The 26362-nt window shown below is 33.1% G+C and overlaps 2 protein-coding genes across 2 annotated transcripts; both read right to left on the reverse strand.

Annotated features, from left to right (window-relative positions):
• Window positions 1-792: 792 nt before the first annotated feature.
• On the reverse strand, window positions 793-5824 carry LOC110730343 (putative dual specificity protein phosphatase DSP8). The gene is made up of 6 exons (XM_021910145.1): window positions 5255-5824; window positions 4060-4182; window positions 3212-3305; window positions 1783-1865; window positions 1608-1697; window positions 793-1492 (listed from the first exon to the last, which is right to left on the reverse strand). Exons 1-6 carry the CDS (start codon window positions 5495-5497, stop codon window positions 1103-1105), a joined length of 1023 nt encoding a protein of 340 aa, XP_021765837.1. The 5' UTR covers window positions 5498-5824; the 3' UTR covers window positions 793-1102.
• Window positions 5825-11055: 5231 nt separating this feature from the next.
• LOC110730010 lies at window positions 11056-13229 on the reverse strand. Its single transcript, XM_021909792.1, has 2 exons — window positions 12252-13229; window positions 11056-11726 (listed from the first exon to the last, which is right to left on the reverse strand). The coding sequence occupies exons 1-2, from the start codon at window positions 12928-12930 to the stop codon at window positions 11332-11334; spliced, it is 1074 nt and encodes a 357-aa protein (XP_021765484.1). The 5' UTR covers window positions 12931-13229; the 3' UTR covers window positions 11056-11331.
• Between the last annotated feature and the right edge of the window lie 13133 nt (window positions 13230-26362).

Raw genomic sequence — 26362 nt, forward strand, 5'->3', positions numbered from 1 at the left:
CTTACTACGACAGCATATAGGCTTTTTTTGGTATAAATTCATACATCTTTGATTTATTTTTTATTTATTTAATAACTTCTTAATGCAACAATTGACCAACAAAGAATTCTATGTAATTGAGTTAAATTTGTTCAAATATTGAACTGAGTTTCTTCAATGACCAAGTTAACAAAGTCAACAACTTATGTAAATAATGCATAAAGTCAAAACATACTTGAAAAAAATGGAGAAAAATAATGTTATTTAAAATCATATATGTTCGCTAGTTAGTCATATAAAAAGTAGTGACAACCTTGAGTCAATGACACGAGACATATAAATAAGTGGGCAATTCAAACAAATCAAGCAAACTCCCGGGTTTCATGGGGTCCATGACGAGATACCTTCAAAAGGATGAGACGACATGGATAACCATCTTTTTTATATTGTAATAATCTTCGAAACTAGGAAAACCATCCATTTACTTACGTTGGAGATTGGAAGATAAAGCCATACAAGAAGACAAGGTCAAGTATTCAAGTGTACCAGAGCTGAAGAACATCTTGCAACATTGCCTAATGCTGTAAAACTTGAGGTTGTAAAATGACTAGTTCACAATTGACATGTGATGAGCGACAACTGACCGAAAAACAAACATATCGAAGGCTAATTGGCAATAACAGTATAAAAGATCAGGTGGTTCGGATGTCCAAGACCCAATAACAGTTCCAGAAGCAGGCTTCTTTGCATCACCAGGCACAGGAAATTCTTCCATCACCATACAAGGATTTTTTAAGTAAATTACTCTCAAACTCGAACAATTCATATTGATGCTTTTAGATTATAAATTTATAAGCACATACTTCGTATTTACTTCAATTACTAGCACTATCGCCGCTATGTAATTTACTAATGGAGCAAGAGGAGAGCTCCTCCTAAAGAGTCCTAACTAAACATTTGACATTTCTATAAAAAAAAAAAAAGACAATATTTACAAGGGAAAGCAAGGCCAGGCCAAGCTAAACCCACAATTTTTATTAGCCTTCTCATATTTACCAGGGCAGGAATTAGAAAACAGGGTATCAAACATCTTTGATTTTGACGCAAATACATTAACATCATCTTAATACACACGGATGTCTACAGTAAGGCTACCGCTTATCTGGTCTGCCGTGATGGTGCAGCTACCCTGCCTTAGAAGCTGCTCCTCAGCAATCTTCTGCTGGGTATGGCAACGCAGCCACAAGCAGGAAAGCCTGGCTAGAGCTGCCTGGCCAGCAACACGTGCCTTGTAAATTACACTCAGATCTGCGAATATCTGACTATCTTCAACACTCTGCTTACTCGGATCATAACCGTCAAGATCGGATTTCGTCACCACCACTACGGAGCAATCATCAAATTCAAACAAGTTGCCCACTGGTGGAAGCCCTGAGCTTCTAATTATCATCAAATCGTTGCACGATTTTGAGCTACAGCTCTTCACCTTATAATTGTAATAATCCTTAACAGCCTACAGTCAACAATACAAGTGCAACACAAATATAAAATTTTAATCCAAAGCAATAAAGTAAAAAGTCAACTAGTGTAGAAGGCAATTGAACAAAGGCAAGTCAACGATAAAGTACCTGCCACTGAATTGAAGCAAGCTGAACCCTTGGTCTGATGGATCTCACGTAGCTATAAGCATCCTCAGGAGTCATTTTCTTGTGTTGCACCTGCACACGTAACATAAAATATGAAGCAAAGGCACAGTAGCAGTCATTCAATCAACTCAGGTACTTAGTGAAGTAAAGCCCAGACCAGGTAACATAGGACAATTGTGGTGCTGCGACCTCGACCAGCTTTACAGTGTACATAAGTCATCCACCCGCGAGACGCATTTCCTTTGAAAATGATAAATAAAGGAGTAAGCACAATATAAATCAATAGAGAGAGAAAGAACTATATTAATCAGATCTCGCAGTGTCAACCACCAACTACAAGTCTACAACTAATATTAACTTCTCCCTGGCACAGTATCACAGTATGTCAATATGATAACAAACATGACTTAATAGCAAGCACTCTCTAAAATGTCCAAACTATCCAATCCATCTACCTCAAAAAAAGATTAAACAGATATAGAAGAAAAAGGAGATAGCAAATTTAAGTTAGCCTCTACACCAGCTAAGAGCATAAACTAGGGCTGTCAAAAGCTGACACGACACGACAACTCGACACGAACCCGACACGAAATAAGCGGGTTTGGGTCAAGAATTCTCGACCCGTTTAAATAATTGGGTCGACACGAACACGACACGTAATTAAACAGGTTAGGTTTGGGTTGAAATTTTCAACCCGAAACCGACACGCATAACCCGATTATGTAAATGGGTTGAACGACAACCCGTTAACACGAACCCGACACGCTAACCCGATTATTAAGTAGAAAAAGAAACCTGAATTTTTTATTCTAAAAATTTTTTTTTAAACATTATTCTAAACTTGTACTATACTGGTTCTATAAAGCATTGGCACTATACTTAAATTTAGGGGATTGTTTGGCGGTTTAATTTGGCGGACAAATAATTATTATTTTTTTTAACTTTTTTACATTTCACTTTTCCACTTTAGAGGATTCTAGATAGTACTCAGTTACTCTTTATTTAAGACTTAATCATATATGTAATCCGTAAACTTAAGTACTGATGCATGTTTTAGAAGTTGTCATTTTGAAGGTTGGGACTTGGGACAACTTTTATGTATCAGTTGGGTTGCTAAAACCATTATCTTTAGTATCTTTTGCCAAAATAAGTAGCTTTAATCTCTTGTAGTATCGTTAATGATGTATGTCTTTAATTATTAGGTTGAATATTAATTAGTTTACTATATATATTATGTGGGCTAAAAGGTTACTCGGGTAACCCGTTTAATAAATGGGTTAGGTTTGGGTCAAGGGTTTTCAACCCGTTTAATAAATGGGTTAGGTTTGGGTCAAGGGTTTTTCAACCCGTTTAATATTGACACGAACACGACACGACACGTTTGACAGCCCTAGCATAAACTGAGCAGAAGTAGAGCTGCATATATTTGGCACCCAGAATCCCAGACCGCAAAACATCGTATTCAGTGTTGCAGAACATAAGTTCAGCACACAATACAATGCTTCAAATCATGAAGTCCAACTGAACAATTCTAAAAATTAAATATTAATAATACATATGAAAGTCAAGTACATAAAACAGCTTACTATGAATGAAGTCCACAGCTTGGCATATATCATTCATTGAGGGAGCAAAGAGATAGTCTCTAGTAGGAAGCACAAGGTGATAAATGCCATGAGCCTAACATGTTCAACAATAAAACAGAGTTAACAATAATAAAGATTAAGTAGCAAAAAAAGGCAATGATAAACAAAATGCACATTTTTGAAAGAATCACACAAGATAAAGAGCATCCGACTCAATGCAAAATCAGGTATTAACTGATATGTCTGACCAAATATATAGAGCATCCAACTCAATGCAAAATCAGGTAATAACAAATACGTCTGACCAATATTAGCAACTGGAAAAGGTAAAACAATAAGTTCCTGCAATACTCCACATTCTATCTAGATCTTTCTCATCAAAAAAGTAAATGAAGGTAATAATAGCATGCCTTTATTAAGTTTTCAAATTATTATAAAGAGCAAAAGCAACATGCTGAAAAGAGGAAGGTTGAAGAAGTAAAGTGGGAAATGACGTAGAAAGAGAATTGCAAAGCGATAGTGCATATGTGGAACAGGTGAAAAGTTCTTGCATGTAAAAGAGGCAGAAGAAGAAAAATATCTCATTAAGAGCAAGATGTTAATAAAAGGGAAGTATCGAAGTACACATAGATGGAAGATAATTAGAGAAATGAGATAGCATAAATGACTATATAAGGGGAGATCATATATATATAATTTCAAAAAATAAAAAATAAAAAAACTATCATGATAAGAGTATAATTTGAAGCACATTTCCAAAGTTAAAAGACCAGAAGAAAAGTATTTTGAAAACATTTAATATACAAGTTAATGCATGAACACAGCCACAAATAAATCGGCCCACTCACATGATAGAGAGATGTAGGAACCAAAGTCTCATAAGGCTCATTTAAAGTGATCACTCCGTGCACACCAAGTTCCTTCAATCGCAAAACGTCACTAGGGAATGGAACAGCACCTAGCAACACAAACTGAAGGCACTCGAGTTAGAAATAAGAAAAAGACCAGCAGCAAAAGAAACGTTTATATAAGTAAATTTCTTCTTTTATTTCCACATTATGGTTGATAAATGAAGTCATTCAGGCAACTTTGGCACACAGCTGACACTTCTTACAGCACATGACACAACATTAGGCTATTCTGAAAGCAACAAAGGAACATAATAACTATGTTATAATTAGCATTAAACACCCCAATACGACATTGGCAAATTATGTAACAGGGAAGACTAAATATCTTCATTTGCTCCAATCAATACCAATCATGCTCCTAACTAGGATGCATATTGTGTCACTATAAAACAATTTAAGGCTAAATTATTAATACCTAATTTTGTGGTAGTAACTTAAAACCGTGCTATTGAATTAACAATTTATTACATGGAAATGATGGCATTACTGCACGATTATTTACCTTACAAACATTGATTTTTTATTTTTTTTTTATTTTTTTGGGGAGGGGGGGGGGACATTATATCAATCCCAAGTCAATTTGAACAGAAAATGGCAACGTAAATGGTGTTTGGGCATGAATATCACGACAAAAAAGGTAATCGATTGTTTACCGATTGTTAATTGACAATAACATACCACCAACAAAATTAAAAAGCCCAAAAATTAACAGAAAATTCCATTCATCAAATTGAATCCAAAATATACAAAGTCAAAATGGTGCTCATCAGCTTTTTTGGAGCTCAAACAAACCAAAACTTAACAAGATTCAAAACATTTGACCCATGTCTCAAACGATCACAACCTCTCAACCTAGAAGATAAAGTCAAATTTCAATTATTCAATCTCAATTTCCACAAAAATGACATCCACGACTGGGTAAAATCTGCAACAGGGTCAAATTACACAAAAATTAAAATGAACAAATCAAAATAAAAAAATTGAACATCAATCCGAGCAATAAAAACGATCGGAAAATATCAAATCATCCTTGTTTTTCAAGAAATTTAATTAATAAACAAGCAAATTGCACAAAATCAAAGTCTAATCGATAAAAAAAAAAATGTAAATAATTAAGTGGTAAATAAGATACCTTATCAATCCGATCCCACCAACGAAACTCAGATTGAACTTTGTTCCTAACAACGTTGTAAACCAAAGTAGGGTAAAACAAGGCACGAGCACCAGCTCCAATCAACACCCTTTTGGTATCCCAAGCGACGACGTTTGGATCATCTCCAGAAACCCTAACCCTAGAATCATCGAAAAAATCGTTAATCTTCTTCTCCGATTGACATCCCACCACCTCTTCCGGTTCAAAATCCTCAATATGCATATCAACAACAACAATAAACAACCCTAAATTCACAGCTGAAAGATCCAAAACCCAAAAATCAATATGTACAAAACAAAACACCGATCAAAACCCTAATCGTTAGAAATCGACATAATTGCAATCGAATCGTCAGAAATTAAGGTGAAAGCAATAGAATTGTGAAGAAAATCGCAAAAAATAAATAAAAAAAAATGGTTTGATCAGGAGAGAGAACGAGGAAGAAGGTAAAGGAAAGACTCCACCTAAAATGCTCAACCAACACTGAAACCGAAAGGTGAGAGAGAGAGAAAATGAAGGGAGAGTGTGTATGAAGATGACTACATTAAATGGATAATAATACTCCGTAATAAATACTGAGTTACGGAACACGGAGTATATAATTTCATACTCCTTCCGTTTTAAAATACTCATTTTATTTCTACTTTTTGCACTATTTATTCATCCTACTTTAATAATGTTAGTTATTTATATCTATGTAAAAAAATAAATCTTATACTCCGTAATACTTGTTGATATTAAAGATACAACATAAACGCTTAGAAAAAATAGAGTAAGTGTTTGAAAACGAAGGGATTAATGATTACTTTAGAGTTGGATAGGGGAGAATGGGAGATTTATTAGTTAATTATGTTTGGATTGTAATCGTTGATGGATAAAGTGATCCCGTGGGTTTTGTCGTTTTGATTTGGTACCGTTTTATTTAATTTGGAGTTTGGACTACAGTTCATGGATTCAGCCCATGGGTTAAGCATAGTCCACGTGGAACATGCTCATGGATTATCATTTTCTTTTTCTTTTTTTTTGTGTGAAACTATTTAGTGCCATAAAATGGCAAATTACGACGCTATTTACGCGGATCATTTTCACTGACTTGTGTTCATAGTCAACCATTTAACTTGAAATCAAATGCCTACTTACACTAACTCTAATAGATTTGTATCAACTCAAACTCAAATTATACACAATACAAATCCAAAATCAACCGACTTGTTGCTATTTTTCAGCTAGAACTCTTGGTCGCGCTCAAGGCATCAAGCTAACTTATGTTAAATTACTATATTATAAGCTAGATTTATTGTTCAACGAAATTAAAAAAAAAAAAAAAAAAAAAACCAGTACATGATCCTCATCATCAACTGATATGTTTGCTACCTTTACATTAATTACATCACATTAATTTGGAACATATTTTTTGAAACCAAAATAAAATCATACATGATCCATGTATAATTTGGCACGAAAATTCTATAGTAAATGACATGTACCACAATGTACCACTAAAGTAATGTACTGCTATGTACCACTAATTCTATTTATCTAATATACTATTTAATATTTGTATTTTTAAACAAATTTTAAATCTAGCTAAGATGGTCAAGTGTTTCCTAGTTTCACTTGAAGGTACCAGGATCGATTCTTTTTCCAAATTAATTTTAATTTTTTTTTTCAATTATAGTGCTTATTATTTATTACAAAATATTTTTTTTACATATTATTTAATGTGAATACCAACACTTAAATTAGCCTTTTTTTTTAAGATTCTTTTTTGCCATCTCTTATTGTCCAAAATATGATTAAACATTATTTTCGTTTTAATTGTCTTAATTATTGACTTAATTGTGCCATATACCTTACAAAGAGGGATTAAATTTTCACAAAATATGATAAATGAGCATTTAATAATAGGACGGAGAGAATATTTATACAATTTATTTATTCTTTTTAAGGCGACATGATAAACAAAACATGAGATCTATTAGTTTGAGCCATTAAGTACTAGAAAGGATGCGTAAAGCACCATAATATTTCTTTTGCCGCATCCAATTTATATGTAGTGTTATAATTATAGCTTATGTAGGATTTGAACCTACATCTATGTACAAAGGTACATTGCTCTATCATTTGAGTCAATAAGCTTTCAAATTCAAAATAAATAAGCTATTCAATAGAAAATACAACACAATTTTAAGAGTACAAAACTAAATGTCCACACGATATGAAATTATTAAGCACAAACCATGTCACTTACTCGTACATAAGCAATTGAGCAAACACTTGATTTGGCAACACAACACTTACGTTCAAACCCTAAAGCTTTTGAATAATTATTAATTACCTAGCTATGATAATCATATAACACTTGGTGATGAAGTGACCTATTATTATAGATGACAACAATTTTTTCAGATTTTGACCTAAAGAGTTTCTAATCCGTATAAGACAAGTACATAATCAATCCCAAACATATATACTCGGAATTCACACTTGTATCCCACAGTGCCATTAGGTGAGCTAATGTGGTACAAGCTCTTTGAACATGAGAAAAACAACAAACATCAAACAAATACGATCCACAACTTTCTATACCCAAACCATCTCTCTGAAAACAACACCAACATATGCCCAATTCCCAGCTGGAATATGAGCATCAACAGTAGCCTTGATGCAGCCACTAGTCGGGCACTTCCACACTGATCTGATGTCCCTAAGTGCAGCCCCTACAACGCCATGGAGCCCACATTAGATTTCAGTTAATATTTTTATGTTTATATCAATGCTATTATTTATTATTTAATATTCGTTGATACAAAAATAATAAAATGAAATATGATTGTTCAATGTTTGAAATATTAATCACGAACTCAATGAAGGTAAATGTTAATAATTGATTGATTCAATATTGGAAACACAAATTAGGGTTTTAGATATGTGAGGAAGATTTAAAATTCACAAACAATCAAATTAGTTACCTCAATTAAATCTTCAATGAATCAATGATATTGAGTGATTTTATTCCTTCCCATTATAATTTGCTTCAAGCTACATGAAATAATTAAAGTGGAAAGCAAAATTGGGAGGAGAAAGAATCGACTTTTTATTTTTTTTGGCAGGAGGAATCAACTTTTTTCTTCAAAAAAAATTTAAAGTTTTAATTTTAAATCTATATATCTAATTTAGTAGTACATAGCAATACATATCATTTATAATACATAACAACGTATGTCATGTATTGTAGACTCTCCCAATTTGGCAAATGAATATAAATTTATACTTCCTCCGTTCTTTTATTATTGCACCACTTGCCTTTTTAGGAAGTTTCACAAATATTGCACCATTTTCTTTTTAGGAAAAAAATTATTTGTGTTCACACTACAAATACCCAACATACCCTTATTTTTTACACTTACTTTTTAGTTTATCTATATGTCACATGGGCAATTTTGTATTTTTACCTTTTTCTCTCTTACTTTTTTCCACTACCAAAATATTTGCACCCAACCCTTATGGTGCAATAATAAAAAAACGAAGGAAGTATATAAATAACATGATAACAGTTATCATTGTAATAAAAAATAAGGATATAATCATCTGTATTTTATAAGAGGTGGATAATGAAAATTTGGTGTATGAACTACCAACATCAATCTTTCTTTTACTTTGATTAGTTTTTTATTACGAAGTATATAATAATATTCAAATTAGGAAATTTCACATTACATTCTAAATCTTATTTTCACATTTACCAAAATATACAACATTCCAATTTTGCATGGTATGTATATATTGCATTCTATTTCCCTACATAATAAATTGTAGAAAAATAAATAATAAGTTACTTTCTCTGTTCTTTTTTACTTAACCTGTTTCTTTTATCACGCTTGCCAATACAAAACTTTAACGGTTAATAACTTTAATTCTCCATAATTAAAAAATATAAAAGTTATATATTATGATAGTACTTATTGAGACAAATTGAATTCAAAATGATCCAACATAAATATGTTTTTATTACATATTATTCACAAAACACGGTTAAAGGAGGGGTGGTGAATAGTGTAAAAGTCAAAGCGGGTCAAGTAAAAAAGAACGGAGGAAGTATATTCGAATCAAGGAGGATCAACATTGTATTGAATTAGCTTTTGACTGCCTTTTGTATTAAAATTTTCATACTAAATAAATTTGTCAGATCAATATGTAGTACCAATTTTACATAATTTACACTAATACGCAATTAAAAGTATATAGGCCAAACGGGTCCTTCGGATTGGGTTCGAGCCAGGTGAATTTGGGTCAGATCAATTTTGGGTCAACAAATATTCGGCTCGAGTTGGGTCAATTCGGGTTTTGAGTTAGCACTTCGGGTTAAGTTCAGGTCGAATGAATTTTAAGGATCAATTTTTGGGTCGATTTCAGGTCAGGTCAATTCGGGTCGGGTCAGTTCTGGCCAGGTTAAGTTTAGGTTGGTCACCAAAATAAATTCATTTTAAAATGGAGTAGTTGGGAAAATTAAAGTAAAATCGTTAAGAAAAAAAAATGTGAGTACCTATTACTCCGTACTTAGGAAATAAATAAGCTCAAAAATAAGTAATTCAACATTTCACCTTACTCATTTGAAGAATTAGTCCACTCCCAGTCGGGACAGTTCGGAGTCAGGACTTGTTCTCTTCACCTGAAACAAGGAGATCAGGTCTAATTTTCATAAATTTTGACATGGTCTGATCTGAATTTTTATTATTTGATCTGGTATAATTTGATTTAATAATTTGACTAAACTTTGACCACATTTTAATACTAAAATCTATAAAGAAAAACATAATTAAAATGGATCTTGAGTACGATTAAATTAGTTAGTATCATCTCACTAAATAAAAATACGTAGTATTAACATTCAATTCTTAAAAATTTATACTTAATGATGATTAAATTAAAGATATTACTCCGCATTACTCAATGTTTTTACATTACGTGTGTCATTTCAGTATAAAACACATATTCCCTCCATCCCTTATTGATAGTCCTTTATGTCTAATTTTAAGTCTCAAAATGATAGTTCCATTTGTTTTTTTTCAAGTACCACTATTATTAATTTTTTACCAAAATTCTCTCCAATTTGCAATAATATTTGTGTAAATTTAACTTTTCCATGTACTATTATTTATTTCTCTCTCTATTTTTTTTTTTGCATAGTCAATGTAAATTTACCTTTCCAATGTAGTCTCACTACTACTTATTTATGTTTATTAATCCCGTGAAAATTGCTCATAAGGGACTATCAATAAGGGACAGAGGTTTCCTCCGTATTTAAATACTTATTCCACTATTTTTTTTCGGCAGTTGTTATATACTTGCTCCATTTTTGTACTTCGTATTTGGAAAGATTTTACAATATTTTATTCATTTCTCTCACCTAGCAAACCCACCATAAATCATATTTTAATAAATTTATATTGTTTCTCCTCTTATTATTTAAACTACTTTTACTTTTTACAATTTTTTATTCTTCCACCACCCCATTATCTCATATTTTATTATTTTATCCAATTTCTCCACTTATGGAAAAATGGATCAAGTATTTAAAAACGGTTCCTAAACAAGGATAGAGAAAAGAAGGCAGCAAGAGATGGCTCTTACCTGGATCTTATCCAGGGTAATATCATACAAGTACATTAAAATTACAATCATACCCAAAAAAAAATAAAAAAATAATGTAGTTCATTCAAGTACCAGTAATTGAAATTGCAGCTTTTTTCAAACACATTTCAAGTCAATGGCAAAGATAAGATGAAAGACCAATTAACTTTCATTAAAAACAAAAAAATCTATTTTTTTTTAACTACTCTTATCATAATTCCCCTAGCTAAAATTCCACAATTCACATAATTTTTTCATTTTTTGAACCAATTTGACAAGTGTATGTGAATCCACTATATGGTTCTTAATTCAACAAGAGAAGGTTTAGAAGCCAATTTACCTTTTAAAATAATATATTTTCATAAAAGACCAAAATAATTAATTTAGAAATTAATCAATGAAGGGACTTAATTAAAAAATAATTAGGAAGGACCCTGTTGATTTTTGTGGGAATTAGCCCAAGTAAAAATGGAGGTAGCAAGCCTATTGACTGCTTCAGTTAACCCATTAAAACCTTGTCTATTAATCTCTAATTCTGATTCTTCAATCCTTAATCTTGATTCTTGTATGTTCATCATTTCCCTGTGTCTTCTCTCTTCTCTTTCTTCACTTGCCTGAATTGCTTCTGTTATCATTGTTGCACTCCTACTTATTGCCGTGCTTACTTCTTCTAGCGTTGCTGTTGCTGTTGTTGTTGTTGCCTTCATTGCGGTCGCTTCGGCCGCTGTATGAGTAGCAGCAGCCATGGCTTCTTCTTTTCTTCTTCTCTTAGCTGGTGATGATTCTGGATCATGTGAATACTGGCTTGTTTCAAATTCTGGTGATCACCCAACAGTACATATATTGTAACATCACTATCATGTTATGCAACATTTGTAATTGGATAACATTTCCGTAAATAAAATAATTTTGGTAGTGTCATTGTAACATTGATATCACTAATAAATTGGTTTGTTTCATTTTTAGAATTCAGACAAAAAAAATTATTATCTAGGAAGTATATAATTCTAATTAACTTTGAATTTGGAATAGTCCAACATCAAATACGAAAGAGTAATTAACATTTATTTTTGAATAGCTAGGTAAGAAAAATTGTCCTATCGAATTAAAACCCCCCACACACCAATCTGAGTTAACGATTACCAATAGCTTTTTAGGATCTAGTGGGGAAAGACTGGACGAGTAAGGACTGAGTCCCACCTCTAAAGTGTCCCTAGTTAAAATTGAAAAACTAATTTAAGGTACATTTAATTTCCCCACTATTAGGCCAAACTTATATTAGTGTAACATGAAATAATAACCAATTTGAAAAATAAATTAAGGAGATTTTACAATAAATTACCTAGTGTAGGCGATGGATGATGCTGCGGTTGATGAGGAGAGAGAAAAGCCGAGGACGGAGGAGACTGCAATAGCGGCGGCAGGCGAGGAGAAGGAAGCATAGATTGAGGCGGAGACAGCTGCAATGCCGGCACCGATGACGGAGTTTGCTGCATTTCAAGCCCTGGAGAAGGCAGTAAAAATTGGCCGGTTGTAGTAGCAGAACTCGGAGTCGGAGTGGAGCTAGCACTAATACTAGTCTCAACAACGTCATACAAAGCTTGATAAATCTGAGGCAACATATTAGTAGGCAAACCCTTGTCTTTCCTTTCAACCTTATCCATACTCCAATAAGACTTGTTGAGAGTACCACTTCCACCCTCGGTTTCGGTTTCGGGTTCAGGAAGGTTCTTTTGGTAGTCTCGAACTTTCTTGTAATCTCTCATGAGATTATCCCATTTATCATTGCACTGATTTTGGCTCCTAAAACAGCCTTTTCCCCAACAATATTCTTCAACCCATTTCCACCTTAACTCTATCACTGGCTTACTAGTACTTCCACTACTAGTAGGAGTTGAAATTTGAAGTGTTTGTTTTGATCTACTAAACTTCCTTCTTTCATCATCTTTCTTCTTTGCTTCAATTAGAATCATAGTCTCTTCCACTGTCCAATTCCCTTTTCTGTACTCTCTCATTGCCATTGATCAGGAATTTGATTATGCATGCAATGTTGTTTACAAGAAATATTCTCAATTCAAGATAAAATGAACAAGTTAGAGAGAGAGGGAGTAATGGAGGAAAATATGGGTCTTCTGTCACAATATCTCTCTTTTTTTTCTTGGGGTATATTATTATTACTATATCCGTACCTCGTAGACTGTCCCACTAAATACATTAAATTTTTAAAATTTTAATTGTAAAATTTCACTAATATAATCATGTTAAAATTTTAGTGAGAGAGGGAGTAATGGAGGAAAATATCGGCATATTCTCATTGATTGAACTGAAGTTATTAGAGCTGAACTGAAGTGAAGCGAACTGAAATGAATAATGAGAGAACGAAATTAGGAGTTGAAATAAACTGAACTTATTAGAGCTGAACTAAACTGAAGTGAAAATAATCTAATGAGCCTATTTTACTATATAATACGGAATAGTTATAATAATCTATTTTTATAATTTTGTAAGTAATTTAAATGAAATACGTAGTATTAAAGGTGTAAGCGTAACCTTGATGAAATAGAGGGAATATAATTTGATAGTAGGAATAATTATATTAATTTCTTGTGAATTGAGATGATGTCCTTTTTAGAAGTTGATGTGGACATAATGTAGGGACAGTGTAGTTCAAAGTTCAATCAGATGCTAGTCAAAGCTGGTGGTCAAAGGTCTGTAACTACATGAAGTAATAAAAGTGACATTAATAAATGAGAGGAAACAGCCAAAATAAAAATGAGAGGAAGATCAATATGAGTGGTTAACTTCAGATTCATCTTTATGGCAAATGCTTATAAAAGACTGATCTGTTTTTATCTTGTCAGGCATTAGTAAAACAAAAATCTACATTTTCTATAGCTTGCACCAAATCAAATAAATTTTGCCTCTTTAAATTTCTGTGGGTCAAAAATCTATAAACCTTTTACCCCAATCGTCAATAAATACAGTATATTTTTTAAAAAATTATATGGAGTATTATTACTCATATATACGGAGTAGTTTTAATCGGTACTAAATTTAAACACATCTACTGAAGAGGTACTTGCATGTCCTTTGAAATTTTTCCAATAATTTTTTTTTTTAGGCATTTCCAATAGTAATATTATGGGTCAAAATTAGAATCTTTGAACACAAATTCTCATAACTCAGATACTTTGTAATGTATTATACTGTTATCTTTGTATCAATGCTTACATTTTAAATACGAGTATTAGTTTTATGATTACTTGTGTGTGAAATAATACAAAATTTGTAATAATTGTTGCAATATCTAAGGAAATAACTAGAGGAACTTCAATTAAATGAAGATTTGTTTCGATAAGTTTAAACAAAACACACTCATTGTGTTTATAAGGGTTTGTTCTCTTCAGTTTATTTTCAGTTCAATTTACTTCAGTTCAGTTCAATTCTTATCTTAATTTCCTTCTCTCATAAAATATTCAGTTCAATTCAGTCCAGTTCAGCTCTAATAAGTTCAATTCAGCTTAGGGCATGTTCTCTCCAGCTTATTTTTAGTTCGGTTTAGTTGAGTTCGGTTTCAATAAGTTCAGTTCAATTCAGTTCTTATCTTAATTTCCTTCTCTCATAAAATATTCAGTTGAGTCAATCAGAACAAGCCCTAAGGCCCCGTTCTCTTCACCTTAATTTTGCTAAACTGAAATTATTTTTACTGAACTGAAATTAATTTTGCTGAACTTAAATTATTTTGACTGAACTTAAATTAATTTTACTGACTGAAATTATTTTTGCTGAACTGAAATTATTTTTGCTGAACTGAAATTATTTTTACTAATTTTCCTATTATAATCCCTCTTTAAGAAATCTGAATTTTACTGTAATTATTGAACTGAAATTAATTTTACTGAACTGAACTTATTTTTACTGAACTGAAATTATTTTTACTTAATATTATTTTTTTAAGGTGAAGAGAACAGGGCCTAATTGTAACATTTTGTTTGTCACAAAGTTTAAGACAATTTATTTGACTTTAATACATAGTACAACAAAAGGTAAGTGGAGTTAACACTCTTGTTGATCCATAGTTGTTTGCCAAAAACAAAGTATACTAGTAACATGGAGTAGTGTTTTTATTTTTTAACCAAGACTAAGCATATGGAGTTTTAAAAAAAAAACAAGCAAAAAATTTATAACTGCTTTGACAAAAAAAAAGTTTGATATAAAGGTTAGAAGACCATTACACCAATAACTCAATAAGCTTCGAAATGCTGAATTAAAGCAACTTTTGGATGTAAAATATGATTAATTATATGACAAAGTCCAATGTTTCACCTTAAAATCATCAAGAATCTACAAAAGCTAAAAGTTGAAATCTAAATCTACTGATTAAAGCCAGTGCTCCCTAAAAGCACGTATTAGTATTTGAGAGGAGGAGAGAGAGTTTACATTCCTCTGTTTGTAACTAGTGAAAAAGTGTGTAGCTCTGAAGTGGTTGATCATCATCATATTTTTTACAAGTTCAACGTTTTTATTAGTCTTTCTAATGTTTGAAAATCAAACCTTTTTTGTTTTGTTTTTTTTATTTTTTTTTAATTTTTTTTATTAGTTTTTTAATGTGTTTAAACAGGTAAATACAGCTGCCATTGTGTTGGTTTACCAATGAGTAATACATTACAGTAATTACCCAACATAAGCAAGAGTTCATTCTTTGAGATAGGAAAACCACTAACCACTTTTGGTCTCTAGAGAGACCATTAGGATATACGAGTAGTACACAACATGAACAAGCTAATTCCGCCACAATACCTTAATTCATCTTTGCCATTTGTAATGTGTTGATGTCCATATTGATACATATGTTTAACTACAATCTATTATATCTTTAATTATCAATAAATTATCAATAAGTATAAATTATAAAAATTAAATAGGACTTGTTCTCTTCAACTTATTTCAGATACTTATTACTTATTCCTTAATAATTTCAGATCAGATCATAACTTTTAATTATCATTTACTTATTGTAAATACTGTTAATTACGCGTATTACAAAAATTACTTATTTGAAAAGTTTATAATAAGACGAATCTAATAAGATTTATTTTGATGATGTTTTTCTTTATAGATTAGTATTAAAATGCAGTCAAAGTTTAGTTGGTCAAATTATTAAATACTCCGTAATATCATACCATACCAAATAATAAATATTCAGATCATACCTTAATAATATATGTAGTATATATTAGTGAAATATAATATGAAGTATAGACTTATTATAGTTTTCGCTTACTCAATAATAATTGTTTAACATTATCCATCTTTATTAATTTTATAAATTTACGACATATCAGGACATTGCCGATGCTAATAACTAGTTAGATTTATATGTATATTTGTTTATTCATAGTTGAAAGTTGTAGTGAATTCATTTTAATGCGGACTGGAGTAATACATTAATAACCAAAAAAAAAAAAGTGTTACAAGTAAAAATAAGAGTTAAAGGATCGGAACATGCATGTAATGACTATATGAAATGTATGCATAAAATTATAACCATATCTATTTGTATGTGCGATAAGTTCATGAAAAGGGTAATTTACAAGAAAATGTAATAATAGTGGCAAATGTTATAACCAAATCCCATACTAGCTTTATTAACACTAATAATAACTTTATCCGTATGAATTATTACGATACTATCATGGATCCTTTTCTCAAATTAAAAAGTAAACTTTTTTTGTATTCTACGAAGTAAGAAAAGAAATAAAAGGTGTTATACATACATACATACATACATACATACATACATACATACATACGGAGTAACAATTATAGCACTTCTCTAAACTTGATGCCCCCACTAATAATGATTAATAAGGTGAAATTGGTAAATAATGAGAGAAAAGAGGAAATTGCCATGCACAAAGTAAAGTAAAATTGTAATGATATTAAGAGATCTGCATGGAAGTACTCTATAACATAATACTACTAACAACGCCATGCAACGATACTAATCATTTGATTAATTATCTTGGTATTTGTGGGCACTCCCATGCATGCAAAGATACATAACATCTTATACTTTTAATGTGTGTTTCATCATTATTATACACTACTAATACACATGAATTATAACAACGTCGTACATGAACATGCATATCTATCTTTTTGTAATTTTGTTTGTCAAGATTAACGAATACAGTACAATGCTCCCTTTGTTCTTGGTTGACTAATATTTTACTACGTATCTTTCTCTCTAAGGGCTGGTTTTGTGGCGACGTTGCTGATCTTTAATTAGGCCTTGGCATTTTTTTGTGCGATATTATTTAGCAATTTATATTAAAATCTTAATTGTATTATTATTATTATTATTATTATTATTATTATTGGTGATTATTTTTGGTCTCTATGACTGACTATGTATTAGCATATTAGATTCAACCTTTATTTATTATATGATTAGTTGAAATAAAATACCTTACAGTTTAAAATCCTCAATATTAATCTGATGATACATACCCCTTCTTCCCATATGTACTTATTTCTATTTTTTTGTGGGTTTTTAAGATGTAACTTTAACTATTTTCATAGCTATGCTTGAGAAAAATTATGAAACTTGAAACTATAAAACTACATATTAATTGTAAATGATTTATTGTTGGTGTTAATTAATTGGAACAACAAAAACAAACAAACAATGGATCTAGGCGTGTACGAAGAACACTTTTCTAAAAACGTTATTCGCCCCACCGTACTAACAAGCCTATGATGAACACGTTTTTGGGATACAAATATTATACACTCAAGAGCGTTTAGTACTAACGATCATGAGTTCCTAGAGTTTTTTTGAGGAAAAACAGAGAAAAGGGGAGAAGAATAGGATGGACGTTCATTCAACCAGAATTGATCTTTTATACTCCCTCCGTTTCATATTGCTCGCAACAATTACTAAATATGGGTGTTTTACATTACTCGCAACAAGTTTTTTTTTCCTTTTTTAGTAAGTTTTTAAGGGTGATTTTACAAAATTACCCTTACTTTTGTTTTTAAACACCTTAATTAAACTATTATTTTTATCTCATTAACTTAAACTCTACATTTAATCATTTCCACCCCAATCATTCCCCTCCCAACTAAATTCACCACCACTACCATCACCACTACTATCACCATCACCACTACTACCACCATCACCACCACCACCATACCCAGAAATTCTCTCTCTTTCTTCGCCGATCAACCCTCAATTCGACCGAAACACCTCGCCGAAAATCACGCCGCTGTCGGTTGCCCTCGCTTGTGGGTGGTGGGTTTGAAATCTGGGTTTTGGGTTCGAAATCTGGGTATGTGGGGTGGTGGTGGGTTGGTTCGAAATTTAAGTTCATGGGTGGGGTTCGAAATTTGGGTTCGTGGGTGGTGATGGGTTATGGATTCCTTGTTGGTGGCGGATTCGTGGGTGTGATGGGTTGTGGATTCGTGAAGATGATGGGTTGTGGATTCGTGGTGGCGGATTTCGGATTATGAGTTTAGCTAGGGTTCGTCGGTTGTAATGGGTGGAGGTGGGTTGTAGTGGGTTCGATGTTCGATGGATTTGTGGGTGGTGGCAGATTCGTGGGTTGAGTTCAGGGTTGTGGGTGGTGGTGGATTGTAGTGGGTTCGGTGTTTGCTGGTTTTGTAGTGGTGGGTGCAGTGGTTTCGTGGTGCTAAATGGTGGTGTTGGGTGGTTTCGGGTGTGCTCGGTGGTGGACTGGTGGTGGTAGGTGTTGATGGTGGTGCTAGCTGTTGGTGGTGGACTGGTGGTGCTAGCTGTTGGTGGTGGACTGGTGGTGCTAGCTGTTGGTGGTGAACTGGTGGTGGTAGGTGTTGGTTTTGGGTTGGATTAGTACTTAAGTGTATCCCTAATTTTTCAATAATCAAGCTTAAGATGTTTTGCCCAGGAGTCCGCAATGGAAAATTAAACTGATAAAAATAAATAATCATATTAGGCTTTTATTTCCATGTCAAGTGGCTAAGTCTTTGATTATAAATATATATAAGCCACTTAGCCCAATTGTCCAAAACACCACTTAGCCCATTTCATAACTCATATCCAATGTTTATAATATAAGCAATACATAACCTTCTTATTTTTTGCATGTGGGATAACCTCCCACACATAACATAATTATTGGAAATATTATTCCAACATTTAACAATATCTGATATTAAAGTGTCCCAATCTTATGATCTCATTTTATTTAAGGGAAATTTCACATTTACTACCAGGGTAAGGACCCTAATTCACATTTGCTACCCCTTTAATTTTTTATTTTATTTTACTACCACCTAAATTAGAGTTTTTTAAAAATCACTACCACTTAACGGAATCCGTTACGATTTCCGTTAAGTTTATTAAAAAAAATAAAAATAAATTAAAAAATTAAAAAATAAATAAAATAAACCACCCTCCCCCTCCCCTGCCACCCCCTGCCCTCCCCCCCTGCCGGCGGCCAGCGCCCAGAACTTCAGCCGACGCCGGCGCGTGCCCACCCCCTCCCTATCCCCTACCCCTACGCAGCGAACGCGAACCCCCCTCCCCTTTTCCCGTTCTCGCTGCCCCGACCAACCACCCCGAACCGAAACCAAAACCACCCCCAGAATCCGCCCCCAACCCCGTTCCCTCCACCGAATCGACCCACCTCCCCTAACCCTAAACCACCACCCCAAAACCACGAAAAACGAATTAAAGGGGGCTGATTGGTTTTTTCGTGAGGGTTGGTGGTTGATCGGGTGGCTAGGGTTTGCGATTTAATTTGTGGCTGGCTGGAGAACCTCCGCGCTGATGGGTGAATAGGGTTCGAGCTGGAATCGGGCTGGGAATGGGGCCATTTTTGATTCGTGGTTGTGTGAAAGTGTTCGCTGGAACCGGGCTGGGAAAGGGGTTTGTTCTTGGTGGTTGTGTGAAGGTGAGGAGGTGTTAGTGGCGTTTGGGAAAGAGGTGGGCTGCTGGTGGAGTTTCGCGGCTGCCGTGGGATTCTTTGGGCGTCGGCGTTGACGGGAAATGGAGGTTGGATGGTGGCAATGAGGGTGGTTGAAGATGGAGCGGTGGCGGTGAGGTGGTTGGACGGTGGTTGGGCTTCACTAACGGAAATAGTAACGGCATCCGTCAAATGGTAATGATATCTAAAATTTTGGGATTTGGGTGGTAGTAAAATAAAATAAAAAATTAAAGGGGTAGCAAATGTGAATTAGGGTCCTTTCCCTGATAGCAAATGTGAAATTTTCCTTTATTTAACACTTATTTTTGGTATTATTTCATTTCACCACTTGTGAAAATAATATAAATAGAGATATTTGGCTGCCGTATTCTCGCCACACTCCTTCCCATCTCATCTCTATTTATATAATCATCTTCCCATCTCATCTCTATTTATATAATCATATTGAAACACTGTTATCAATAGCCTATTACGAAGTACAATATAAGAGAAATATATGTTTTAAAAGTAATCATTATTTGTGTTGTCTAATGTCATAAGATATGTTTGTATAAACTAGTGAGAATTTCAAACATGCCCCGATTTGTTAACTTCAGTCATTTTTGTGTAATGATCGAAGATGGAGAATTTAATAGAGAGATTTAGAGAGAGGGTATTTGGATTCACATTATGGAATCATCCCAAAAGTAAATTAGAATAAATATGTTTATAACAAAATAAATCTTCTTCTAACCAACTTAACAGAGCTTTTTTGGTGCAGCAGGCCACACCGTGTGACCTGCTGCCAAGTCAGTAAAAATAACGGATTCTGACGCGCGTATAACGGGGTTACTGTTTACGCGCATAACGGGGTTACTGGTTTTGTCAGGGTTATTTGTATTTTTCAGGGGTTACTTGTATTTTTTTTTAAGAGTTACTGGTAATTTTTTTTTTCAAGGGTTACTTGTAATTTTTTTTTCAAGAATTACTTGTATTTTTTTTCAGGGGTTACTTGTATTTTTTTTTCAGGAGTTACTTGTATTATTTTTTTTTTTCAGGAGTTACTTGTATTTTTTTTTTCAGGGGTTACTTGTATATTTTTTTCAGGAGTTACTTGTATTTTTTTTTTCAGGGGTTAATTGTATGGATTAGTTATTCAAGGGTTACTTGTATTTTCAGGGGTTACTTGTATTTTTTTTTTCAGGAGTTACTTAAAGGGTACTTTTTTATTTTTAGGGGTTACTTTTATGAGGTTAATTCAAGGGTTACTTGTATGAGTTACTTATTCAAGGGTTACTTATATGAGTTACTTCAAAGGTTACTTGTATGAATTACTTATTTAATGATTACTTGTTACTTATTCAAGGGTTGCTTGTAGGTTGGTTTCAAAAAAAAAAAAAAAAGGTTGCTTGTAGGCCCCATACCAAACCAGTAACACCCTACAAGTAACCCCCGACCAAAACCAGTAACACCCTACAAGTAACCCCCGACCAAAACCAGTAACACCCTACAAGTAACCCCCAACCAAAACAAGTAACACCCTACAAGTAACCCCCGACCAAACCAGTAACACCCTACAAGTAACCCTTGACCAAAACCAGTAACACCCTACAAGTAACCCCTGACCAAACCAGTAACACCCTACATGTAATCCCTGACCAAACCAGTAACACCCTACAAGTAACCTCTGACCAAACTAGCAACACCCTACAATTTTTGACGTAGAATGTTCGATTTGAGATTCCATGAAGAAAAGGAGCTCAAATTTCTTTGGCTCTCATCGATTTCACTACTTCAAATGTTGTTCATGATCTTAAGGATAATTAATCACAATTTTTCACAACAATTTGACACCCAATTTCTACAATTTCGGGCTTTAATTGTAGCAATTTAGCAAAGAGGAGAGAGAAAATGGGTAGAGTAGAGATATGGTTGTTGGTGATGTATGGTTTGGCTTGAAGAAGAAGCTAAGAAAAAAGGAGAGAGAAAATGGGTGGAGTAGAGATATGGTTGTTGGTGATGTGTGATTTGGCTTGGAGAAGAAGCTAAGAAAAAAAAAGAGAGAGGTGTTGTGGTATTTTTTTTAAAAAATAAAAATAAAAATTGTGGATGTGGCAAGCTACATACAAAAATCTGTGTAAACTTAATACAAAAAATAACATAACTTTAAAACAAATAACAAACAAAATTATAGAAGCAATTATAATCACATTATTTGGATTTGATGAAACAAGAATATAATGTTGTACATTCAAAACATTATCATGTAATGGTTCTTTAACCATTTATTACAACCAATTCTATTGGTTGTTTTTGGCAGAAGTGATTATATCGTCACCCATTCCAATCACATATTCATTTCTCAGATATTAAATAATATTATGAGTTTCCTTAATGTTCTAAGGGCGACAACGCATAGGAGAGTGATGGATAACTGGGTTGGTTATACTTGTCCTCTAAACTTAGTCATTCTCATCAATTCATCATATCCCTAAACACCAATATTTTTATAATAAATTGTCAATTATAAACGTACCTTTATCAAAAAATTATTTTAGTGGTTCAAATAAATGTTATTCTACCATTTAAAATTTCATTTTATATTTATTAACTAATGCTAAAATAGAACATGCTTACATTATTTTTGACACATGTCATCGGTTTTTTTTTTTTTTGGTTTTTGTTATTTTACTTAGCGTATTTTTAAAAAATACATTGTAGAGTTATTTTTGGAAAAAACATGCATCATTAATGCAATATAATGTATACTACTTTTAAATATTTTCAAACAGCTAATCAACAATAATTTTTTTCTCAATTTTTTTTTGTAGGAATTTTTTTTTTCTCAATTAAATTTTAATAATTTGCCTTATTATTTCAATTTTTTTATACACATTGCATTTGTATATTTCATATGAATTGCCTCTTTTTTTATATTATATCAAAATTAATTATGAAAAAAATGTGATAATACACCATATTGTAATTTACACATTAATCGTGGTTTAAAAATTGCTTAGTCGTCCCACATTATCTTTCTTTAATTTGTTGTTTCGGTCAAACCTAATTAAAAATTATGAGGATCAAAAGAAAAAGACTCCATCCACATCTTTGATAGACCAATCAAACTCCAGCAAAATACAATTGAAGTTTAATCACTATAATAATATTTGGTTCCCGCATATTTCTGCTTTTTGACAAAAAAATATATAAAATGCGCTAATAGTACATTTCATCCAAGAAAAGAAAAAAAAAAACACTCTGCTAATGATCCTTATAATTATAATGGTTATACAGTTAACACACTCATTTGATACTCCGGACTAGTAGCAATAACTAACAAGGGATTTTGGTGTATTCGTATCATTATACATTTTTCAAACATCAAATTTTTACGGAGTATGATTTTAAATACATTGATATGGTTGAATAAATACTCAGAACTGATCCCCGAATTCGGATTAGCCCAAAGGGTGAACCGGGTAGAACACCAAAAAAAAAACATGGTTGAATAAGTAAGCGATTACATGAAAACGGAAGGGTATCTATTTATTACAGAGTATCAGAAATTTGAATGGATGGTCCACAAGAGGTAGTGAGGTACTAGTGACTCAGTGAGGCGTTAATATTGTGGTCAGCTACCTCTAATATCAGGAAATTGCTACCATGCACGAGTAAAACAAGCATAAAATTATTATTACGCACTAAAGATAACAGGGATCATACAGACCACACAGGGGAGTTGAAATATGTGTGTGACATCTAGTCTAGCTTAAACTCTTATAGTATAGATTAATATCCAAGACATGATATCTGTTTAATCTTCATATATGCGCCACCACAAGCGTCATTTATTTCAGAGTTGTTACTCCAAATATACTCCGATGATGTAGCATTCGAGTATAGATGATACAATCGAACTAAATACGATCTTAAATCATTATAAAGCACCGCAAACTGGAAAGCTAAAAACAGACAACACTGTGAAGTAGAACTGATCAATCAATTTATTAAAGCAGACAGAACATGAGTTGGGTAAACACAAAGCTGATGAGAACAGATGCATTTCGCTTTCAGAAAGCGCCTGAACCAAGCTCCTTCTTATTAAACACAAGCATTATGAAACATTGTAAATCATAATGTTCTTATTGTAACATCAGTTCAGTGATAAAACCACAACATATAAAGTTATCAAATGTAATGGAAAATAGTAATGATTGCAAACTGGCTAAATGCTAGGTATGCATGTAGTAAAATGACATCTTCATCTTAGTTCTCATCTAACTAACTACAGTATAAAAGCTATACAGTTTCAGGATCGATGATTGAGGATACAAACTTTGCGAGTATTATTAATTAACCTGTATTAGGTGACTAATATTTTAGCCAAATACACATGCAAAAATCATTAATATTTTAACACTTAGCAGGAAACATAGATTGAGAAAATAGAGATATATGCCTATAATAAGCATCATCCCAATATTTGCCAGTGCCAAGAATATTAAAGCAGTTATCACAGCATGAATCTGGTAATGACAAGTTGTTGATGAAAGCAAAGTTTCAGAATTAGGACAAAATCTCTAAATAAACATTAAAAAAACCTTGTGCAGGGAGAAACTAACCCTTCAAAGTTTTATGTAAAATTTTCAGCTTGAAATAATGAGGGCAACAATTGCAAGCAACGCCTATCCTTTCCATCATGAATCAAAATCCTCGATAATGATACCATCAACTTACTTCCATCCTCCCCGAGAATTAAGTGGAAAAGAGCAGGTTGAACAAGTTTGACGAGTTGAGCAACTGAAGAAATGGACCCTTTTGGCAAGTTAACAAACCATCAAAGGGCTGGACCTTTGTTGAACCAAATCCTCTACACATACAAGCTTCCCAGTTCCCACTTCTGTTGCAGGATTGGAACCGTCATCAAGTAGCATACCTCATAAAGAACCATGTGACAAGATCTGTCACACTGTCATACTGTTGCATCGTCGGTAAAGTGCTTTGGGAGATTGACATAAATGATATTGTCAACAAAAGGAGTGCATCAAATCATTCAAGGCGTCACGGGATGGGAATGCCACCATCCAGAATGCTACTCAACACTTTGGAATTGAGGCCCTTCTAAGGGTATGGATCTGGGATTTCAAGGCATAGTTCCTGGAAAATTTTACTCCCTCCGTTAGTCGCAACAAAGGGGTATTATTTGTGAGACATAAATATTCTTTTGTTGTGAGTAATATGTAACGGAGGGAGTATTTTTTACTGATTCATTGAAGACAAATGTTTAGGCATTGTAACCTCATCAGAGATAAACACAATCAGTTTTCTACCACATCATTGATGAGCCTACTAGCTAAGCAAGCTGTTCACCCTACAAATTCAATCAACAACTTATTATGTGAAACTTATGCACAGGTTAGTTAACACAAGCTCCCATACATTCATCTTTTAATCATCCCTCAATCTGAAATATATTTGACTTCAAGGATACCACCAAGATTAGCTTCTTTGAGACCATGTTACCAGATAATGCCAAGGGTCAAAAACAACTATATAACTGAAAGGCAAGGAAGATAATTAAGGAGGAACAAAATGACATTACTCTTTGATCTCCTAATCAACAATTACTAAGATTTCACAATCCAAGAACCATGTGCTGAGATATACCTAACAGAAACAGATGACTTCCAATTCTCTACTTAAACTGTTCAATACCACCAAATACAAAATTTGGACATGCTAACTTTATATCACTACGTATTTGATTCATCTCTTCAGCATCACTTTGTCTATCTTGGTTAATATCTGCAAGCCCTTGGGCTTAGCTATACATGACCAAAGACAGGATTAATACAAATTTAAGTTATTCACATCAAAAGTGTCCTGTTCCATGAGATGCAGAGTTGAAAAGAGCACATTAAAAACGAAGCAAACACAACATTCTGCTTTGCCTCTTAATCTAATAAGCATTGATAAACTCTGAATTTCAATCAGAGGATGTGCGAATAGTTGTACCATTGCCACAAAGGTACAGAAAAATAACATCATGAAGTTGCCAAATCTTTATTAGTGAGACAAGCTAATAGTAGGGATGATGCAACACAATTTCTGAACAAGCTCCCTGGATGAGTTACCATAAAGTTTGCAGAGAAAAGGCATTAGCTGCTAGCTTATATTCAGTCAATAATTGTGCAAGAACACTTCTAGCATGACAATAGTGCAAAGAAAATAAATTAGAAAACTACCGTAGGCAGTTAAGAAAACATCAATAGACTTTCCAAGCTAGTTCAGACTTCAGAAGTCAATATGCTAGACAGGGGAGAATTCAACTACCAAATCGTGGTGGAAATCATCAAGGAAAAGGCATAGTATGAACTATGAAGTACAAAATCCCACTGTCAATTCCATAACAAAATTTTAGGGGAAAAAAGCAAGTGTTTTGGTTTCATGAAAAAACACTCACAACTGACTAGGAGTCAAATTACATTCTAGTGACTAA

The sequence above is a fragment of the Chenopodium quinoa genome, unplaced genomic scaffold (genome assembly GCF_001683475.1).
Source record: "Chenopodium quinoa cultivar QQ74 unplaced genomic scaffold, ASM168347v1, whole genome shotgun sequence".
Taxonomy (NCBI): Eukaryota; Viridiplantae; Streptophyta; class Magnoliopsida; order Caryophyllales; family Amaranthaceae; genus Chenopodium; species Chenopodium quinoa.

Excerpts from the sequence above, each read along its gene's own strand:
- LOC110730343 (XM_021910145.1), bottom strand. The coding sequence starts at position 5,497 with ATGCATATTGAGGATTTTGAACCGGAAGAGGTGGTGGGATGTCAATCG. Across the intron at positions 4,183-5,254 it reads GGTGGGATCGGATTGATAAG|TTTGTGTTGCTAGGTGCTGT; the intron begins GTATCTTATTTA and ends GAGTGCCTTCAG. Across the intron at positions 1,698-1,782 it reads CAATTGTCCTATGTTACCTG|GTGCAACACAAGAAAATGAC; the intron begins GTCTGGGCTTTA and ends TTACGTGTGCAG.
- LOC110730010 (XM_021909792.1), bottom strand. The coding sequence starts at position 12,930 with ATGGCAATGAGAGAGTACAGAAAAGGGAATTGGACAGTGGAAGAGACT. Across the intron at positions 11,727-12,251 it reads TCATCCATCGCCTACACTAG|AATTTGAAACAAGCCAGTAT; the intron begins GTAATTTATTGT and ends GGTGATCACCAG.